At 34.1% G+C, this 18,112-nt stretch overlaps 1 protein-coding gene across 7 annotated transcripts; it reads left to right on the top strand.

Annotated features, from left to right (window-relative positions):
- Positions 1-2,806: 2,806 nt before the first annotated feature.
- LOC125035110 lies at positions 2,807-17,716 on the top strand. 7 transcript variants are annotated; one of them, XM_047627270.1, is made up of 3 exons: positions 2,807-3,021; positions 13,269-13,342; positions 14,606-17,716. In XM_047627270.1, exon 3 carries the CDS (start codon positions 14,776-14,778, stop codon positions 17,494-17,496), a length of 2,721 nt encoding a protein of 906 aa, XP_047483226.1. In that variant the 5' UTR covers positions 2,807-3,021; positions 13,269-13,342; positions 14,606-14,775; the 3' UTR covers positions 17,497-17,716. The 7 variants fall into 7 exon arrangements, with proteins under 7 accessions (XP_047483226.1, XP_047483232.1, XP_047483231.1 ...); XM_047627275.1 differs by lacking the exon at positions 2,807-3,021 and adding an exon at positions 5,423-5,441; XM_047627271.1 differs by lacking the exon at positions 2,807-3,021 and adding an exon at positions 5,949-6,024.
- Positions 17,717-18,112: the final 396 nt, after the last annotated feature.

The raw sequence follows: 18,112 nt of genomic DNA, 5'->3' as shown, positions 1-18,112 counted from the left end.
CAAAGTGATAAGAAATGAGAAGAAAGTAAATAACAGCATCTACAAAAATTAAAAATCAAATGATATAGAATATAATTAAATAACTGAGAATGATGGAAAGAAAATTTTACTTCTTCATACAGTAGTGAATGACACTAATAATATTTGTAATAGTAATAATGATGATGGTAACAGAATCAGCTATAGAAATAATCAATATATAATTTTTTCTTTCTTTCTTTAATTAATTTTTTTTTACAAATATATGTAAATATGCTATACAGTAGTGAATGACACTAATAATATTTGTAATAGTAATAATGATGATGGTAACAGAATCAGCTATAGAAATAATCAATATATAATTTTTTCTTTCTTTCTTTAATTAATTTTTTTTTTTTTTTTTTTTTTTTTTTTTTTTTTTTTTTTTTTTTTTTTTTTTTTTACAATTATGAATATTATTACAGTTTTTGTTTTCAGCATTCATATATTTAGTTTTTTCACTCTGTGACCTTGATGTATAGCACATACATCCTCCCCAACCCCTTGCTTGTTGCCGTGGGGGGTATAAGAATCAGTATAGGGATCATCTCTGCCTTGGAGATCAGTCCTCACCTCAACTAACTACAGGTTCTTTTCTTTCCCTGTCCTTTTCCTTTTCTTCTTCACCCCTTTCTTCTGTCCACTTATCCAGGTCGTTAACTCGTATTTAATCAGTGGGTATTGTCTCATTGATTAGTACATATTATGATGTTATTGTTTTTCAAATTAATATATTTTTGTTTTATACTTTATTTCTTTATTTCTTTTCAGTTTTTGTGACAGTTCTATGCCTTATACTACTTTTTAATTATCTTTCACATTATTATTATTACTGATTATTATTGTCATTATTATAATAATTATTATCAAGATTATTGTTATTTTCAGTATTAGTATTATTACTATTAATACCACAGTTTTCATAATCACTCTTTTGCAAGACAGAATATTCTTTTAAATAATGAAGATATTTCTAGAAATAATAGAAATAATGATAATAAAAAAGTTAATACAAATGATGATGATGATGAAGATAATAATAATAATAATAATAATAATAATTATAAGGATAAAAGTAACGATGATAGTATTTAAGATAGGAGTAATAATGATAATTATCATAATGATTGTAATAAGATTAATAATGATAATAAGAAGATTAAAAATAATAATGATAATGATGGTAATTAACAACAATAGAAAAGAATAATCATGACAGTGATGATACTGATACTGATGGAACTATGATGATAATAAAATAATGAAGGAAGATACTAGCAATAGTAGTGATAAAAATAACAATTATAATAATAATAATAATTATAATTAATTTAATGGAAATAGTAACAGTGATGGTAATGGTATTAATAACAATAATGAAGACAGTAGAAAAAACAGGGACAAGAGAAGGTCATTGTTACTGCAATAAACATATTAATGATAAACAATATAACAGTAATACAATTTTTATTATTTTTTGCTAAGTATTATTTTAGTAGCAGGAGTATTGTCATTATAGTTATGATTGTTATTAATCATTACCATTTTCATAAATACTATTAATTTAACCATCATTATTAGTATCATAAATCATCATCATTATTGATATATTTATTGCTATTGTTATTTTGATTATCATTATTATTCTTATTCTCATTATTGTGTTTGTTATGGTTATTATTACTATAATTATTGTTATTGTTATGGTTATTATTATTATAATTACTGTTATTGTTATGGTTATTATTATTATAATTATTGTTATTGTTATGGTTATTATTATTATTATTATTGTTATTATATTTTTGTTATCGTTATTGTTATTGTTATTATATTTTTTGTTATTGTTATTGCCATTGTTATCATTATCGTTATCAATATTATTATTATTATTTTTGTCATTATTAGTATTCATAATGTTATTATTATAGTTATTTGATATTATTGTTAATATTATTATTGCTTTATTTTTATTAGTAGTCTTATTGCTTTTATTAATATTATAGTGTTAGTCATTATTTTTATTATAATTATTAATATTATTATTATTGTTATCTTTTTATGATTATAGTTGTTATTTTATTATGTCTGTTGTTGATTCTGTTATTACTATTATTATTATTATCATCATCATCATTAATATTATTACCATAAAAAAGTAGATGGTTTTAGCAATGTGAAAGGTGTTAATAATAGATATAACCAGTTCTGCACTCCCTTCTATACGATAGTCATTAATGTTTGTTATGCTTTTAAATAACAAATGCGAGGCAATTTGGCGACATAATTCTATAGTTAGCCCTCGAAAGAAAGCAGCTTCAGTTTTCTTTAAAGCAACTGACATGGATAAAATATTTGATAAAACAATATTTATTTATTTATTTATTTATTGTGTTAGTAATCAAAATGTAAGGACATACTCTGAAATATCAAAACGAAATATCTTAAACCCACAGAGTTTTTTTTTAAGTAAACAATAGCACATTAAAAATGATCGAGAAAATAAATAAATAAGCATAAAAATGGTAAATAAATCATTATATTCTAAAAAACAGTATAATGATTTTTTTGAAATTTCAATAGCAACAACTAGCCAATTAATATCGCTGCTGATAGTTTGGCAAAAAAAAAAAAAAAAAAAAAAAAACGAATTTAGACCCGTAATACTAAACAAATGTATGGGGGAAAAAATAAGCACATTTAATTGGATTTTTTTATTTCATTATAACGTTTGGGTAGTTAAGGCAGTAATAATTTTTATTTTAGGTCTTGACCTTTAAATTTGAATTTATTTTGTTTACATCTCGGGAGCAGAATCATCTCCGAACACGGTGTCCAAATATTAACAATTATTGTCAATTTGTTACTGTAATTATTCGCTGAAGCTTTGTCTGTCTCCATCTACATCAAGGATTGCTTAAAGACAAAGGGAATGTCGACATCGAAAGTCAAAACCCAAGGATAAGAGGAAATTTGAAAGAAATCCAACGGAATGTTTCAGTATGTATACCTTTTCGCAGTATGTGTTATGGATATGTATGATAATGTATTGCGTGTACGTGTCTAAGGGAAGGGTATTATTATTTATTTATCTATTTATTTATTTATTTAATTATTTAGATATTTATTTATTTGTTGTAGCTTCACATTGTCATTCAATCATTCATTTGTTTTTCTTGTTTCCGTTATTCAGTGTAATGTACGTGAATGTTAGGTATACTATGTCATTAATGGTTGAATGACATAATTGAAGGTAATGACCGAATATCAAAATATAAATAATTTTTCGTCTGTGACATTTTCTCTGCAAGTTGATTACCTGAAATTTGTACAATATTTTGATAAATATTAACATAATGACCCCACTAAAACAGCAAAAAATTTACTACACTGGCAAAAAATGGGAGAAACTACACCCACTGATACATGAAATAATCTGTACAAGTAAAGAATAATTTCAAGAAGTTAAGAAAAAAGGTTGCAACATATGCTGGGCAGAGAGAAGGTGATTGGGTGGGCATCTGTGGAATAAGTCCTTGAGTTAGGAAGGCTTTTGGTTCATATAGGGATATTTGGTGTTTCCCAGGAGTGGTTGGAATAATGTGGTTGTAATCCTAAAGGGGTTCGGGGGCAATTTATATACAATTTCCAGTAGGTTCACTGGAATCATTTTCAAATAAAAAAAAAAAAACATCAGAATTTTTAGTGGATAGTCAGAAAAAAAAAAAAAAAGTGTGTAGAATGGTTATCTCGACTTAAATTGAAGCACTTTTCAGCTATAGCAGAAGGTGTTCAGATTGAAGAAAAAGGAGATACATGGCAGGGACAAGAGAAGATCAAACCATCTTTTTCTTTTTTAAGTTATTATTTTGCAATTATCAATGCCTGCATTTTTAATTCATGTATTTAATATATTCTTTTATTTTGTTATACTTCTTTAAAGTGTTGTAACCCAATGCCGACAGGCATAACGTGTACATGCGTGCCATGCCCACTGTGAGCTGCTTGTTTTACTATGTCACCAATGAGCCAGTTACGAGTACTGCCTGTCTTGACCGTTTACCCTTTTCTTTGTTTTACAAAAATATTTTACGTTATCTTATTTTGCGGTTACTAATGTTTATAACATTATAGTAATAATAATTATTGTAATAAAAATAATGCTATCGATATTCATAGCACTAGTAAAAAGTACATTTTTCCTGCCAATTCAAATCAGGTAAAGTCACAAGGTCTACTAATTTACTTCTTTGTGGCTAAGCACCAGCAGAGGCATCTATGTGCAGAGACATTTCACAAAAAAATATAAAAAATGAGCACAGCATTTTCCCCATTTTTTATTAATTTTCCCCAATAGCATTGGGTTAATAGCTTTTTTATGCTTTTCTTTACAATTTCCCTCTGCGCATGTGCATTTTTGCCACCAGGATATTTGACAGCACCATGAAAATCCATTCCCTGTCAAACGACAGTGAGAAATGTTTTGTTTTCAGTGTTGCGTCAGTCTTAGGTGATACTGATACATCGATACTTGAAAATTGGCTAAAGCGATTCTGATACATTGGTTCTTTGAAGACAGTTAAAATGATATCAATACCAATACATGTATCACAGATACTTTATTGGGAGAATAGATCCAAACAGATATGTAAATATGTAAAGAGAGAAAAAGAAAGAGAAACAGAGAGAGACAGAGACAGGTATAAGGGATGAGGAAGAGGGAGAGAGAGAGAGTGTGAGAGGAAGCTAGAGAGAGAGAGAGAGAGAGAGAATGAGAATGAGAATGAGAATGAGAGGGAGATAGAGATAGAGAGAGAGTATGAGATAGAATATGCATGTACACTCCCCCCCCCCCCCCACACACTCACACACACATGTATATACGCGTGTCTGTGTGTGTGAGAGAGAGGGGGGGTGGGGAGACAGAATGAAAGAAAGAAAGAAAAAGTAAGAGAGAGAGAGAGACAGAGGGGTGGGTAGGTAGGTAGGTAGGGAGGGAGGTAGGTAGGGAGGGAGGTAGGTAGGGAGGGAGGGAGGGAGGAAGGAAGAGAGAGAGAGAGAAATAGAGAAAAAGGGGTAGGGGAGGAAAAGAGAGAGAGAGAGAGAGAGAGAGAGAGAGAGAGAGAGAGAGAGAGAGAGAGAGAGAGAGAGAGAGAGAGAGAGAGAGAGAGAGAGAGAAATAGAAATAGAAAAGGGGGGGGGGGGGAGAGAGAGAAATAAAGAAAGGGGGAGGAGAGGAAGAGAGAGAGAGAGATAAGGATAAGTCCGATATGCGAAGCTGAGCCTCGCCCGGGCTATGCCCATGAGGGGAGCCCGGCCTATGTCGACTCGCTAACGTGTGTCAGCTGGTGGTGACTCGGCTTTGTCCTTACCCGCCGTGGTGCCCAGCCACGGCAGGAAACTCCAGGCCACAATTGAGAGTGAGAGTGAGATTTTGAAAGTTGGCGCGGGCACGTCCGTAGTTTCATAGGCCGATTTTTAGCGTTTTTATTTGTCTGGTTTCATGTATTATTGTTCTATATTCGTATTTCATCCTGATTGCGACGGAAAAAAGGATCCGTTCGTTTACATGACAGGATAACAAGTCTGATGATATAAATATTGTCCGTGAAAGCCCGATAGTCAAATTCAAATTCTCTGTTCTAACCCAAAAATATTTATGTGTAGTATATATTGTGTATGCAAAGGAGAAATACTTTTATTCAAAATACCTCTTTAAGTGCATACAGCCATAAATACTAGGAAATTTAAGTTGTTATAAAAATATTTTGTACCTTTTGTTTACTCTTATTCTATCATGTGAAATTGTTTATCGTGACCCTGTGAGATATGGATTAATCCTTTGTGAATTCATATTACGCCTGAACATTTCTTGGTGACCTAATAATGTAAAGACAAGAAATAAGCCTCTCTCCGTTCCAATAACCCGGAGACGCCATCTTCCCCTTTTGGCCAAGTACAAATGTCATGCAGAAGCATTTATTTTTTAGTATCTTTTAGGGGGTAAGAGGAAGTGTCAGTTTATACATTTATATTATACTACCCATCTACAAAACCATATCATTGTGTTGAAGTTATGCTGCGTTCGGAATTCGGATATTAATTTTATGGTCCGGTGTTGTTATTGTTGTTATCAAAGGTTATTTTTGTTTGTCAGTTGTAGGTAAGTTAACTATACATCAGAGGAGTTACAAAACTATGCAGCGTGTAAATTAAAGACACCGGGATGATAAAATAGTGAATGTTTACTTTCGAATTAGTTGTGCGCATTTGAGGATTCGGCCGCGGATTGCTTACACGTAATGTCACTCTCAAATGTAAAGCGCAGGGCAATTACAAGCTAATGACACACATATGTGGTGGGTTGCTGGGGTTGGTGGAAAGGATTAAGGTAGGAGTAGAGTTGGGGATTGTGAAGGCGCTATTGGTGTCGTGTGTTGGTGAAGTCTATCAATGAAGGTATTCGAGCATACGTCGGGTTAGCCTGTTCCAGTCGCGTATGGGATGAGGAAAGAAAGCTTGCAAGAATCAGTGCTGGTGTGGTATGTAAGAAACTTTCTGTTGTATGAGTTTCGTGTATATGTGCTGTTTGTAGTTATTGGTGGTGGTTAATGTCAGTAAGGTTGTTTGTGACCTTGTACAAGATTGTGATTCTGGGTGCATGTCTTGGTGTCTGGAGCAGGTACATGTTTTCTTGTTTGTGGGTTGTTATACCAGGTATACATGTGTAAACATGTTGGCTCTAGTATTCACCTGTTTGAGCATTTCATTGTTGTGCTTAGTCTAGGGGTCCCATACAGCCTTACAGTACATTTTTGTTATAAGCTGTGTTCAATATCTGTGTATAGTAGTGTAGGTTTCTCAGACAGTATGTAGTTGAAGGTAGTGGCAGAGTTGGGTAATAAAATGTATATAAAATGATACAATGATACAAACCAAGACAAAGTTCTTCTATGGCAATATGCTTGCAAGTGCTTCCCAAGGGTGCTATATGTCAAAGAATAGAGAAGATTGCCCAATGCTGACAAAGGCACTCATCTTGTTTACATTGTGAAGGTGAATTCTACAGTGACTGCATAACTCATTACTTCAGTTATACCAAGTAGTTAATATATTACTAAACGCTTGCCAAAAGGATATTTTTGTAATTATGTCTGTTTTTCCATTTAAGCTTTTATTTTAATGTGTTCTTTTAATATTATACTTCCTTTGGAGATTCTTAGATTTGTATATACAGTTCTATACAATAATCTTCTGCACATGCACATTTTCATAACCATGTCTTTTGACAGCGTTGGAAAACTCCATTCCTTGATGAGGGCCCGTGAGAAATGTTTTGTTTATAGTGGGTTATTAGTAAGACATAGAGTGGCACCAAAGAAGGAATATATATTTGGAACCATCTAGTTTGATATCTGAGCACATTAAGTTTCCTGAATGTCACAAAACGAAATTCATAATTCAGACACTTAACATAACTTAAAAAAGATCAGCGTTCTCATAGTATAAAGGTATGTGGTTTTCACCGAGTCACTTATTATAATGATTTATTATATCAATAGAACATATTGTTTTTGACTAGAGAATATATACCAGTGTTAGGCTAGGCTGGATATTGGGTTAGGATGTTTGTTAATTCTAGAGGAGATGGAATATTCATTATTTCCTATATTCACCCTATCAATCACAATCTTGTGGAATAGGGGGTTTTGGGGGGACCACACAGAGGTCCCCCCATACAAACTTTACCCCCGCACCCCCTCCCAATCACCGTATTTCACAATCAGGGGCTTTCCCTGACTTTTTCATGGTGTTTTTATGCTTTTTTGGTTCAGCCTATTTTACCCTGCTATTGGGACTATCAAATCAAGATTGGCAATGAAAATGGGGATCATGTATCCTCAACAATTGATTTGCACAAAGAACAATACCTAGAATTCTTGAAAGCAATGGATTTCATGCAAAAAAAAATAAAAACTTTTTTTTAATGTAAGCCACTACACAGCTATACATATTGACCAGTTTCTCCTCAGAAATCCCAGTGTTCTATTATCTTTATTCATGATGGAGTCGACCTGAGTGTTGAAGGTGGGATTGTTAGAGAGGTATACTCTGAGGTATTTGTAGGATGCTGGGAGTATCAGTTGTTGGCTGTATAGAGTAGGTGCAATAATTGTGAGATTGGTGAAACACAGTACATTGCATTTGCTGGGTCTGAAGGTTATTTGCCATGACCTATCTTGTCTTCAGTATTTATTGTTCAAATAAAAGACTGTTGTCAGTAAAGAACGTAATAGAGGATGGTCATTAACATATAGAAGGAAAAGAAGGGGGCCAAGAATGTTGCCTTGCGGGACACCAAAAGAGACAGGGACAGACTTAGAAGAGGCACCTTCCAGTAGTACACATTCGGGTCTACACGTCAAATAAGCAGTGATCCAGTGAAGAATTGGTTTTGTGATCCTGTAATACCATAATTTAAGTATCAGTTTTCTGTCGGGGACTTTGTCAAAGGCTTTGGCACATTTTACCAGTATGTAGGAGTGCTCCTGGACAACCTGGTTTCTGGTGGAGGAAGAAGGAGAAATTGAGGTCAAAATCCAGCACCCAGTTCTCATATAAAGGACTGTCATAAACTTAATGGGCACGACGGGAATGTTTCACAAAGGGAATGAGCTCCATACCGATAATTGGTATACCTCCCCAAACCTTTTCTATCACTTGGAGAGTTGGCACAAATGCAGCTGACACAATCCATTTCAATCAAAAATTCATGCCAACCAATCTGCAGATAAAAGCTTGTGGAGATGTGGACTGTCAGAGCACGCCAACAGGCACATTGACCTTTGCCTGCAATGTGGCACAACAAGTATGTTGTAAGAACGCTGTTGACTTCACATTAAAAAGATGGTTGCCACCCATTTCCACAGGGGCTTTGAACGTATCAATCTCCAAAGTAGTTGGGATGAATGGAGTCAATTTGAGTAATCAGCTGGCTCATTTGGACCCGATCTCTTGCAGGTCCCTCTAATAGTATAAGATGGTGTAACAGCACGAGCCCGCAACCTGACGTTCAGCATACTTTCCCAGGTTGGGTCACGCCAGGTCTGCTGCCGTGTCTGCACCCATTGGACAGCTGGCTCCCCTCGTTCCCTGCATGCTTACACAGCGCTCGTGTACTTAAGCCGCAGAGGCTGTAAGCAAGATCAGCAATCCCCGATCCTCTAATCCCCGATCCTCTGGCAGAGCAAGCCCACAGCAGCAGCATTCAAGGACTGCCCAGTAACATTATTGTAACTACGGGGAGCCGGTAGGCTCCCCTGTAGATCTCCAACTTCAGCCTCCAACACCCAGCCATGCCTGTGGGCACTCACACCCACACAGTCACTTCACAAAGAGATAAGACACCATACCAAAATAGTAGATGCAACCATACTATCTACTATAATGGTTTTGTTCAACCTTTTTGACATTTGAGTTGTCAACCCTTTGCTGTGCACAAGACATTTGGAGGGCATATGACTCAACTGATCTTTGAGAAGATGCTTGGAGAGGGCTCTTGCAGCAAGGAGGCCATAGTAGAGAGGTTAGGACACAGTCACTGCTCCTGCTCCCCACTTGCAGTGCCTCATCTTAATCCAGAACCATCATATCCACTTTGAATTTACTTTATTAATTGTCTTAACACATAGATGGCTTCACTTGTACTAAGTCACCAATGAGCCAATAATGAGTACTACTTGTCTCACCTGTTTACCCTTTTCCTTGATTTTTGAAAATATTTTATCTTATATTGCCACTACTAATGTCAGTAACATTATAGTAACTATAATGTCTATAATATAAATAACACCATCAAAATTGATGACATTAGTAAAAAATAAATAAATAGATCAAGGAAAGGTGAAATCAGGTAAGGTCACAAGATCTACTAATTGACTCCTTTGTGGCTAAACATTAGTAGAGCCATCTATGTACAGAAACATTTAACTCTTTTTTTTTCTTCTTCCCTGGTGACAGTGGGTTAATTAAGGGTATTCATTGTCAGATTTCTACGCCTCACGGGTGATACTGAAGGTACAGACTAGCAATACTCATGGCGTGAGGAGGATGACCAAGATGATGTGTTGAGGGTGTGATGATCTTCTCTGTTGGGTCTCCTGCTTTGAGGAATACCACACTAAACACATCTCCGTCTAAGTGATTCTCCTCATGCCACGACCTTGTATATATTGTACATATACTACATTTTCGTTAATAAATCTACGAAACCAAAAAAAATCTTTGCACATCCTCCTATACTATATTTTACACACTAATATGGAATGAATATGACAGAAAATTATAATCTTGATATATCAGTAGCATCACCAATATAAAATTATGAATATAAAATTCTGATTGTATGATATGATACTATATTGGCCAGAGAAACTTATTCATGAAGTGATGATGTATATCACAGAAAAATACTGAGACATTTTTGTAAGAAAAAATTATATATATATATATATATATATATATATATATATATATATATATATATTAAACAATATGATAAAATCACATACATATGAAACCACATTCTGGCAGAGAAAATTATATCAATGTGATACTCACAAAGTGATGTAGACCTTGTTCTGAAATGAAAGTTGATTTTATAAGATAATGTGGGAGAATGCAATAAAAAGTTACTTCCTTTTTTTCTCTCTCTCTCTCTCTCTCTCTCTCTCTCTCTCTCTCTCTCTCTCTCTCTCTCTCTCTCTCTCTCTCTCTCTCCAGATAAAAGAGAAAAGAATGATGAATTGTGGAGTCTGTACTACACACACACAAAATACGTGTGTGTATACACACACACACACACACACACATATATATATATATATATATATATATATATATATATATATATATGTTTTATATCCTACAGTCTTGACTTATCAGAAAACATGGCAAATATAGACCTTAGAAAGTGATAATACTGAAAATACAAAATATTTTTTTAGTATTACAAAGAGAAGTCAAGGAATGCTAGTATTGGGTGTGAGTGGTTGCACATGCTAGGGTGATGACACGACCCTCTGGCAGCATCATGTGTACGTACCTGCTATGCCTACTGTGAGTTACTTGTTTGATTGTTTTTACACATAGATGGCTATACTTGTACTAAGTCACCAATGAGCCAGTTACAAGTACTGCCTTTCTCGCCTGCTTACCCTTTTCTTTGATTTATAAAAATACTTTATGTTCTCTTATTTTGCTGTAACTAATGTTTGTAAGATTATAGTAAGAATAATGGTTACAATAAAAATAACACCATTGATATTCATAGTACCAGTAAAAAATATGTTTTTCCTGCCAATTCAAATCAGGTAAGGTCACAAGGTCTACTAATTGACTCCTTTGTGGGTAAGCACTAGCAGAGCCATCTATGTGCAGAGACATTTCACAAAAATTTAGAAAATGAGCACAGCATTTTCCCCATTTTTTATTAATTTTCCCTGGCGGTATTGAACCTTTTCTTCATAATTTTTTTTCAATCTCTAGAATCCAATAATGATCTTAGCTATTGATTTTAAATAATCCATTTCTTTAGAATTCTATATAATTTGAAACTGATTTCAGAATGATTGAACATATACACAAGGTTTTAGAAAACCTTATCAGATGTTTGAAATAGACCTACAGTTATCGTACATCATTCAAATTACCAAATATTATATATGTGTAGATTTGATTACATTTTAAAAATATTTGAGAATTGCAATGATTGATGAAAGTGATTGGTAATGTAAGAGTGGTAAATTTATCCTGTTATATACAAACTTGTGATAGCTAAATAAAACATTTTGATAGGTAAATATGCCTTGTGTTCCATCTAAATTTGAAATTTAGATGTGCTGGATGTTCTAAATCCATTTAGTAATAACCATTAAATAAGAAACATGTGATGGAGATTTACTAGTTTTGGCTTGTGGACTGTAGGCATGGGGGTCATGATACATGCACTGCCTGATCATCTGATGTAAAGCAGAGTTTATGCATATTTGTTTAGCTATTTCTCCTTATTTGTGTTTTAAAAGTATTTCATAAAAATATGCAACCAAGTAAATATTTTGCATTATGAACCAGGAAAGATTGTTTTAATAGTGTGTAATATTTATATATTTTTTTTAAGAATTCTGCCAACCACTGTGGGGGGGGGGGGGTTAAGATGTGAGATTCCTGATTTAGAACATGGGAAGTTTAGGGTTACTTTTGTAAGGGTAGAGTTTAAGGATCCTATCAGAGTTTCGATAGTACAGTGTTAGTCCCTGAAAGGTGTAGTCCTGTAGTAAAGTTTCAACAAAATTTAAAATCTGTTAGCAAAATGCATCTATATTTTCTGAATTTCACCAGGGTATAAAGCTTGCAAACCTGCTATGTTTATTGTTCTCAGCTATGTTAGACATTAATTCATGCATGTTTTGAAGAAATCGGTGTTGGCTTTCCAAATTTTCAGTGCATTTTTTATTACATACATCCATACATTATCCATGATTATAATGCTATACTCCTTACATGTATATCCACTTGAATTTTCAGTGCATCTTTTCTAATGATTTTAATGGCTATACTCCATACATGTATATCCATGATTATAATGCTATACTCCATACATGCATATCCACATGAAATTTCTTGCAATCTGTCATGGAAGTCCAATTGCAACATGATCCATTGTCAAGCATATATATGTGAGGTCCCTGTGCCTTCAGCAGAGAACATTAAACTCTGCATGTGTTCTGCACTATATATCTTGCCAGAACATTTTTGAGGAAGGCTTGTTGACCTTACCACACAATTAGCTAGCAGATGTGGCTGTGTCCTTACAGTGATTCATTATTCATCAAGGATAGGTAATCCTTTTATTTTCTATAGTATTATCAAGAATTACTTTTGAAAAGAATCCATTGTCACACAGGCAGGGTTGTACCATTCAAATAAGAAAAGAGTAAGTCACGGATTCCAATTCGTTGATTAAAGAAAAATGAATGATGTAAATAAAGATTTTAGAAAATCAGAAAACAATATGAAAAAAAAATGAACAAGAAAAATATTAATTCTACAAACCATTTATTTTTTTCTGCCAAAACACCACACATAAAAGTATTTCCTTCTGATTTTTCATTCATAAGACAGAAAGTTCCACATTATATTCTACAAAAGTGAATAGATAAGGAACTGTATTCTTAATTATTTTCCAGAAATTGGGAAGGTGATGAGTCCACCTGGGAATTTTCATCCAAAATCTGTGAGGTTTTACTTTGACTTTACTTTGGTAAGTAAGCACCTAGGTGAATCACATCCGTGATTTTTAGGAGGAGAATTAATATATATATATATATATACACACTATCCTAAATGTTACAAGTTTTTTATTTTGATTATTTAGCTGATGTTCTTTTCAGAAGTTTTTTTAATGGTTTGAATGAATTTATGGTTTATTTATATTTGTTATGTAATGGCGTTTCTTCTGAGATTATGAAATTTGAACTTATCTTTCCCGTTAAGTAGCTTTTAATTTTCTAAGAGATAACCCAGGCCTTGTCAAAGATACCACCGTAAAGTCACAATTTTTGTTATTTATTGAGTAATAATTAATGTCTTGATATAGTTCATAGATGTCTACGGGTAAATTTAGGCTTTATTTATTATTTATTTATCTATATATTTTTTGCACGCATTGAAAATTGTTTGTAATTATACATATTGTTCTTTGTATGTAAAGGTATGCCCTCACCAGGGCAGGGTTACGATGTTTTGAATCCCCTAGCTAATGAAATTATGGGTCTCCCCTCCGGTGATACTATTATTTTGCTTGAGATTAAAAAGGATCCCTTTCTCTATCTGATCCTTTAAGTCTTGTGATTGATGACGTGTGTGTATGTGTGTGCGTGTATGTGTGTGCGTGTGTGTGTGTGTGTGTGTGTGTGTGTGTGTGTGTGTGTGTGTGTGTGTGTGTGTGTGTGTGTGTGTGTGTGTGTACACACACATATATGTCCATATATTTATACACACACCACACCACACATGCACACACACACGCACACACACACATGCACACACACACGCACACACACACACACACACACACACACACACACACACACACACACGCACACACGCGCACACACGCACACACGCACACACACACACACACACACACACACACACACACACACACACACACACACACATACATACATACATACATACATACATACATACATACATACATACATATATATATATAAACATATATATACATATATGTTTACATATGTAGATAGATAGATAGATAGATAATGTATATCATTCAAATGTTTGTGCTATTTTCATGCTCAGCTAAGTTAACATACAACTTTACCATACATATTTTTTCCAGTTATGAATATATAGGGTAGATTCATTTTGTCTATTGATTTGTATTATGATATATTTTGACCATTACATTGCTAAGTGGATCAGTCATTTTCTGCTTGTGATTTTACATCTGTTTTGGAGTTTGTTTATTTATATGTTTTTTTTTCTTCTCTTATAGATCTGACGAGCTGGCCTAGCAAGCATAGTGACACAGACTGCCAAGGGATGAAGTCATGACTATTTTCAAGTATTATATTTTTTATATATTTGTTAATTCATATGTAGGGTAATATATATATTTTTTTTTTTCTTTTTTTTTTTTTTCTTTTCTTTTTTTTTTTTTTGGAAATGAATTCACAGGAAAACTTAAGGCCTTTTATATGTGCAGAATGTGGTTCCAGCTTTAAGAAAAAATGGAATCTCAAGGTCCACATGGAATCACACAGTGACCCCTTTGAATGTAAAGTGTGCCACTTGAAATTCAAGTTCAAGCACAAACTGCGATCACACATGGGACGTCACACAGGAGTGATAAAGTATAGCTGTAACAAATGTCCAGCAGTGTTTGGATACAAACAGATGCTCATCTCACACATGAACATTCAGCATCGGAGTCTTTCAACTTACTGGTATTGCCCTGGCTGTGGAGCACATTTCAGCAAATCAGAGGATTTAGAGACACATGGTAGATTGTGTCTTAATATAAAGAAGTGTGAAGATGATGATGAGGATGATAACAAAAGCATTTCATTTCAAGATTCTGAGGAATTGGTTCAGAATACCAATACAATTGTGACTGAAGAACCTTTATTATTTGAAGATGAAGGCAGTAAGCAGTTGGTAAAGAAAAGGTTGATTACAGAGCAGGTTAGAAGTAACAGTGAAGTAGATAAAGATGAAGGTAATGCATGCAGTCAATTTTCGAAATCAAGACAGGGACATGGAAATAGGCTTGAAAGGGATTCAGATATGGTAGCAAGCATAGCAACTATAGAAGATACTGAAGAAAGAGGTAGTAGAAATGAAGGAAGTATTGAAAATGCAAATAGCAGAGAGTTTGTAAATAATGGAAATTATACACCTGGGAACCTGATTAGTGAGGAGTGCCACAGAATATCACAGGGCAATTCAGAAAAATCTGTTTACTGCAGTTCAGATGACTCTGTCCTTAGGGTTGAACTCCATGTGGCATCTGAGGCAGTGAAAGAAATTGACAACATTCATAAGTCTAAGAACCATAGGTTGTCTGTTACAGAAGCTCCACTGCATTCTCCTGATGTAAGCCTACAATGGCAAAGAAGTTTTAATAGTGAGAACACTGTTGAAGAAGTCGCAAACTCATCTATTTGTAACCAAGAGACCAAAAGTGCAGAAGGTCTGAAAAGTGGTATGGTACAGATCCCAGTTAGTATTGTTAAGAAGTTGTTACCGAGCGTTTCCTCTGTTCCAGAAACCAAATCTTATGAGCTGGATGAAAGGAGTGATGTAGTTGTTGACAAAGAAAGTGATAGGAACATAGGGCAAGATGAGACCAGCAGTGATGTTCTGGTAGAAAGTAAAAATCATTTGGAAGCATTAGTATCAGAATTAAGTGAAAATGAAAATAGTATGCTTGAGGTTGATGGCGAGGCACATGAGGTAATCAGTGAAGGAATATTAAGAAAGCATTTAGATAAATCTACAGTTTCAACAGAAGAAGAGGCTGCATGTTTAATCTCAGTAGATGGGTTACAAACAAAGAATAAAACAATAAAATCAAAGACATCTGAGTCTACTCAAGGAAATTTGATTGATCCCCTTGCCAAAATCAATAAGAATTTTAAAATCCCGGAAGTCAGTTGTAGCACAAAAGACAGTTCTTTACAATCAGATCAATTAGAACATTCCTGTGTAAGTAATAAGGAAACTCCGGATTTACATATTCAAAGTAGCAACAAGCATCAGAGAGATAGAAGGACACATTGCTCTAACCCAGAAGTTGCCACTAAAGCTTCAGCTAAAGGAAAATTATTAAGAAAAAGCTCAGTAACTGCAGCTAGTGATGCAAACATTGACAGTCATATTGTGAATGTAAACCGAAAGAGGAAACGGGAAGTAAAAGCAAATTGGAGAGAGAAAGAAAAGAAAAAAAAGATACTTGGTACCTCAACTATCAGTATAGATGAAAAAACAGTTTCCAAGGTAAAAGATGTTTGTGTTACCAGAAGTATTGCACTCACAAGTAAAAATAACATTCTAGATCCCAATTTATTTATAAGTTCAGAGATGAGGAGAAATCCCATCAGAATGAAGGAACTAACTGTTCAGGAACTTCATGGCCTTTGCCATGCCTTAGTTAAGTGGAATATCAGGCCATGTGTTGTGCAGTTGGAGAAACTGCCCAAAGACATAGTTGATGCATATGGTTGTCTTAAACAAGCAGATAATATGAGCCAGATCAACTCCAAAAGACCTAGATCATTGAAGTCGCCTTGCAAAAGAAAGATTAGATCATGCCCTTCAGTGAAAACAAATCTAATGTCTTCTGTAAGTAATGAAAGTTTATCAAAAAAAAGGGCAAAAACAGCAGAAAAACTACGTCGCAGCCCAAAGCAAAAGAAAAGAAAAAGACCAGGGAAATATCAGACAAATTCAAGCTGGTCAAAAAGACGAAGGCCATCAAATGACACCTTGTTCCCAATTGAAGACTTCGAGTCAACCCCAGAAATTGCAAAAAGGACCCGGAGATGGGCCCATATCTTGAAGAGAGCTGAGATGTGCCTGAAATTAAGGAAAAGAATCCTGGGTTTGAAAGAGGAGAGCAAATATCAATCTAGTGATGACAGTGAAAATACTCCCATTGAAAATGAAAGTCACATGGAAGTGGAAGAAAGTATCCATGTAAGTGAATATAGAAACCATATTTTAAATCATTATAAGGAGAATCAGGAATGGAGCAAAGGTGGTAAACAGGCCACTATGCAAAGTCCAGCCATGTTGCTGTCAGCATATCTTTCAGACCCAGAAGGGGAAATAAAAGTCAAAGAAGAGGTTGATGTTACTTCTGAGTTTCTAGATTATGATTACTAAATTAATATTTCCATATTCTTGTTACTGTTTTTTTGTTATCTTCATTTCTGAAGAAAAGAAATGAATCTGCATATGTAATTTATTAATGTTTTATCCAATACGAACAAGGATTTCTCTGATACTGTAATCCTAATAACTAGTAATTAATGATGAATATATACAGGGAATAATTGTGTGTTTATCTCGCTGTCATTAATAGAAATAAAATTTGGTGGCTTTTGCTCTATTTTTTATTTATCCCATGATGAAGCTTTTCATGTTAAGTACTTCTCCAATACTGCTACACTGCCACAAGTTTTTTACATAATTGTTTTTTATGTAAACCAGCCCATGATATTGCTGCATATATAAAACATTTTCTTATGCCCAAGGTGTAATGCAGCAGCAATGAACATTACCACATTTAATTATTAAATCTCCTATAACTCTTATTTTTTTTTTTTGGGGGGGGGGGGGGGGGGATGACACAACACCGCAGAACAATCATCCCGCTTTCCCAAAGGTTCCCCCTCATTTTCCTCTTTCCCAAAGTTACTAGAGCCTTTGTGAGGCAGGTTACCAATGGATTGGTTATTATTTTTTTTTTCATACCTGTATAAATACAATTGTGTAACAT

The sequence above is a fragment of the Penaeus chinensis genome, chromosome 19, assembly GCF_019202785.1.
Source record: "Penaeus chinensis breed Huanghai No. 1 chromosome 19, ASM1920278v2, whole genome shotgun sequence".
Classification (NCBI taxonomy): Eukaryota; Metazoa; Arthropoda; class Malacostraca; order Decapoda; family Penaeidae; genus Penaeus; species Penaeus chinensis.
The sequence above is the reverse complement of the archived record's forward strand: the minus strand, read 5'-3'. Positions and strand labels throughout refer to the sequence as shown.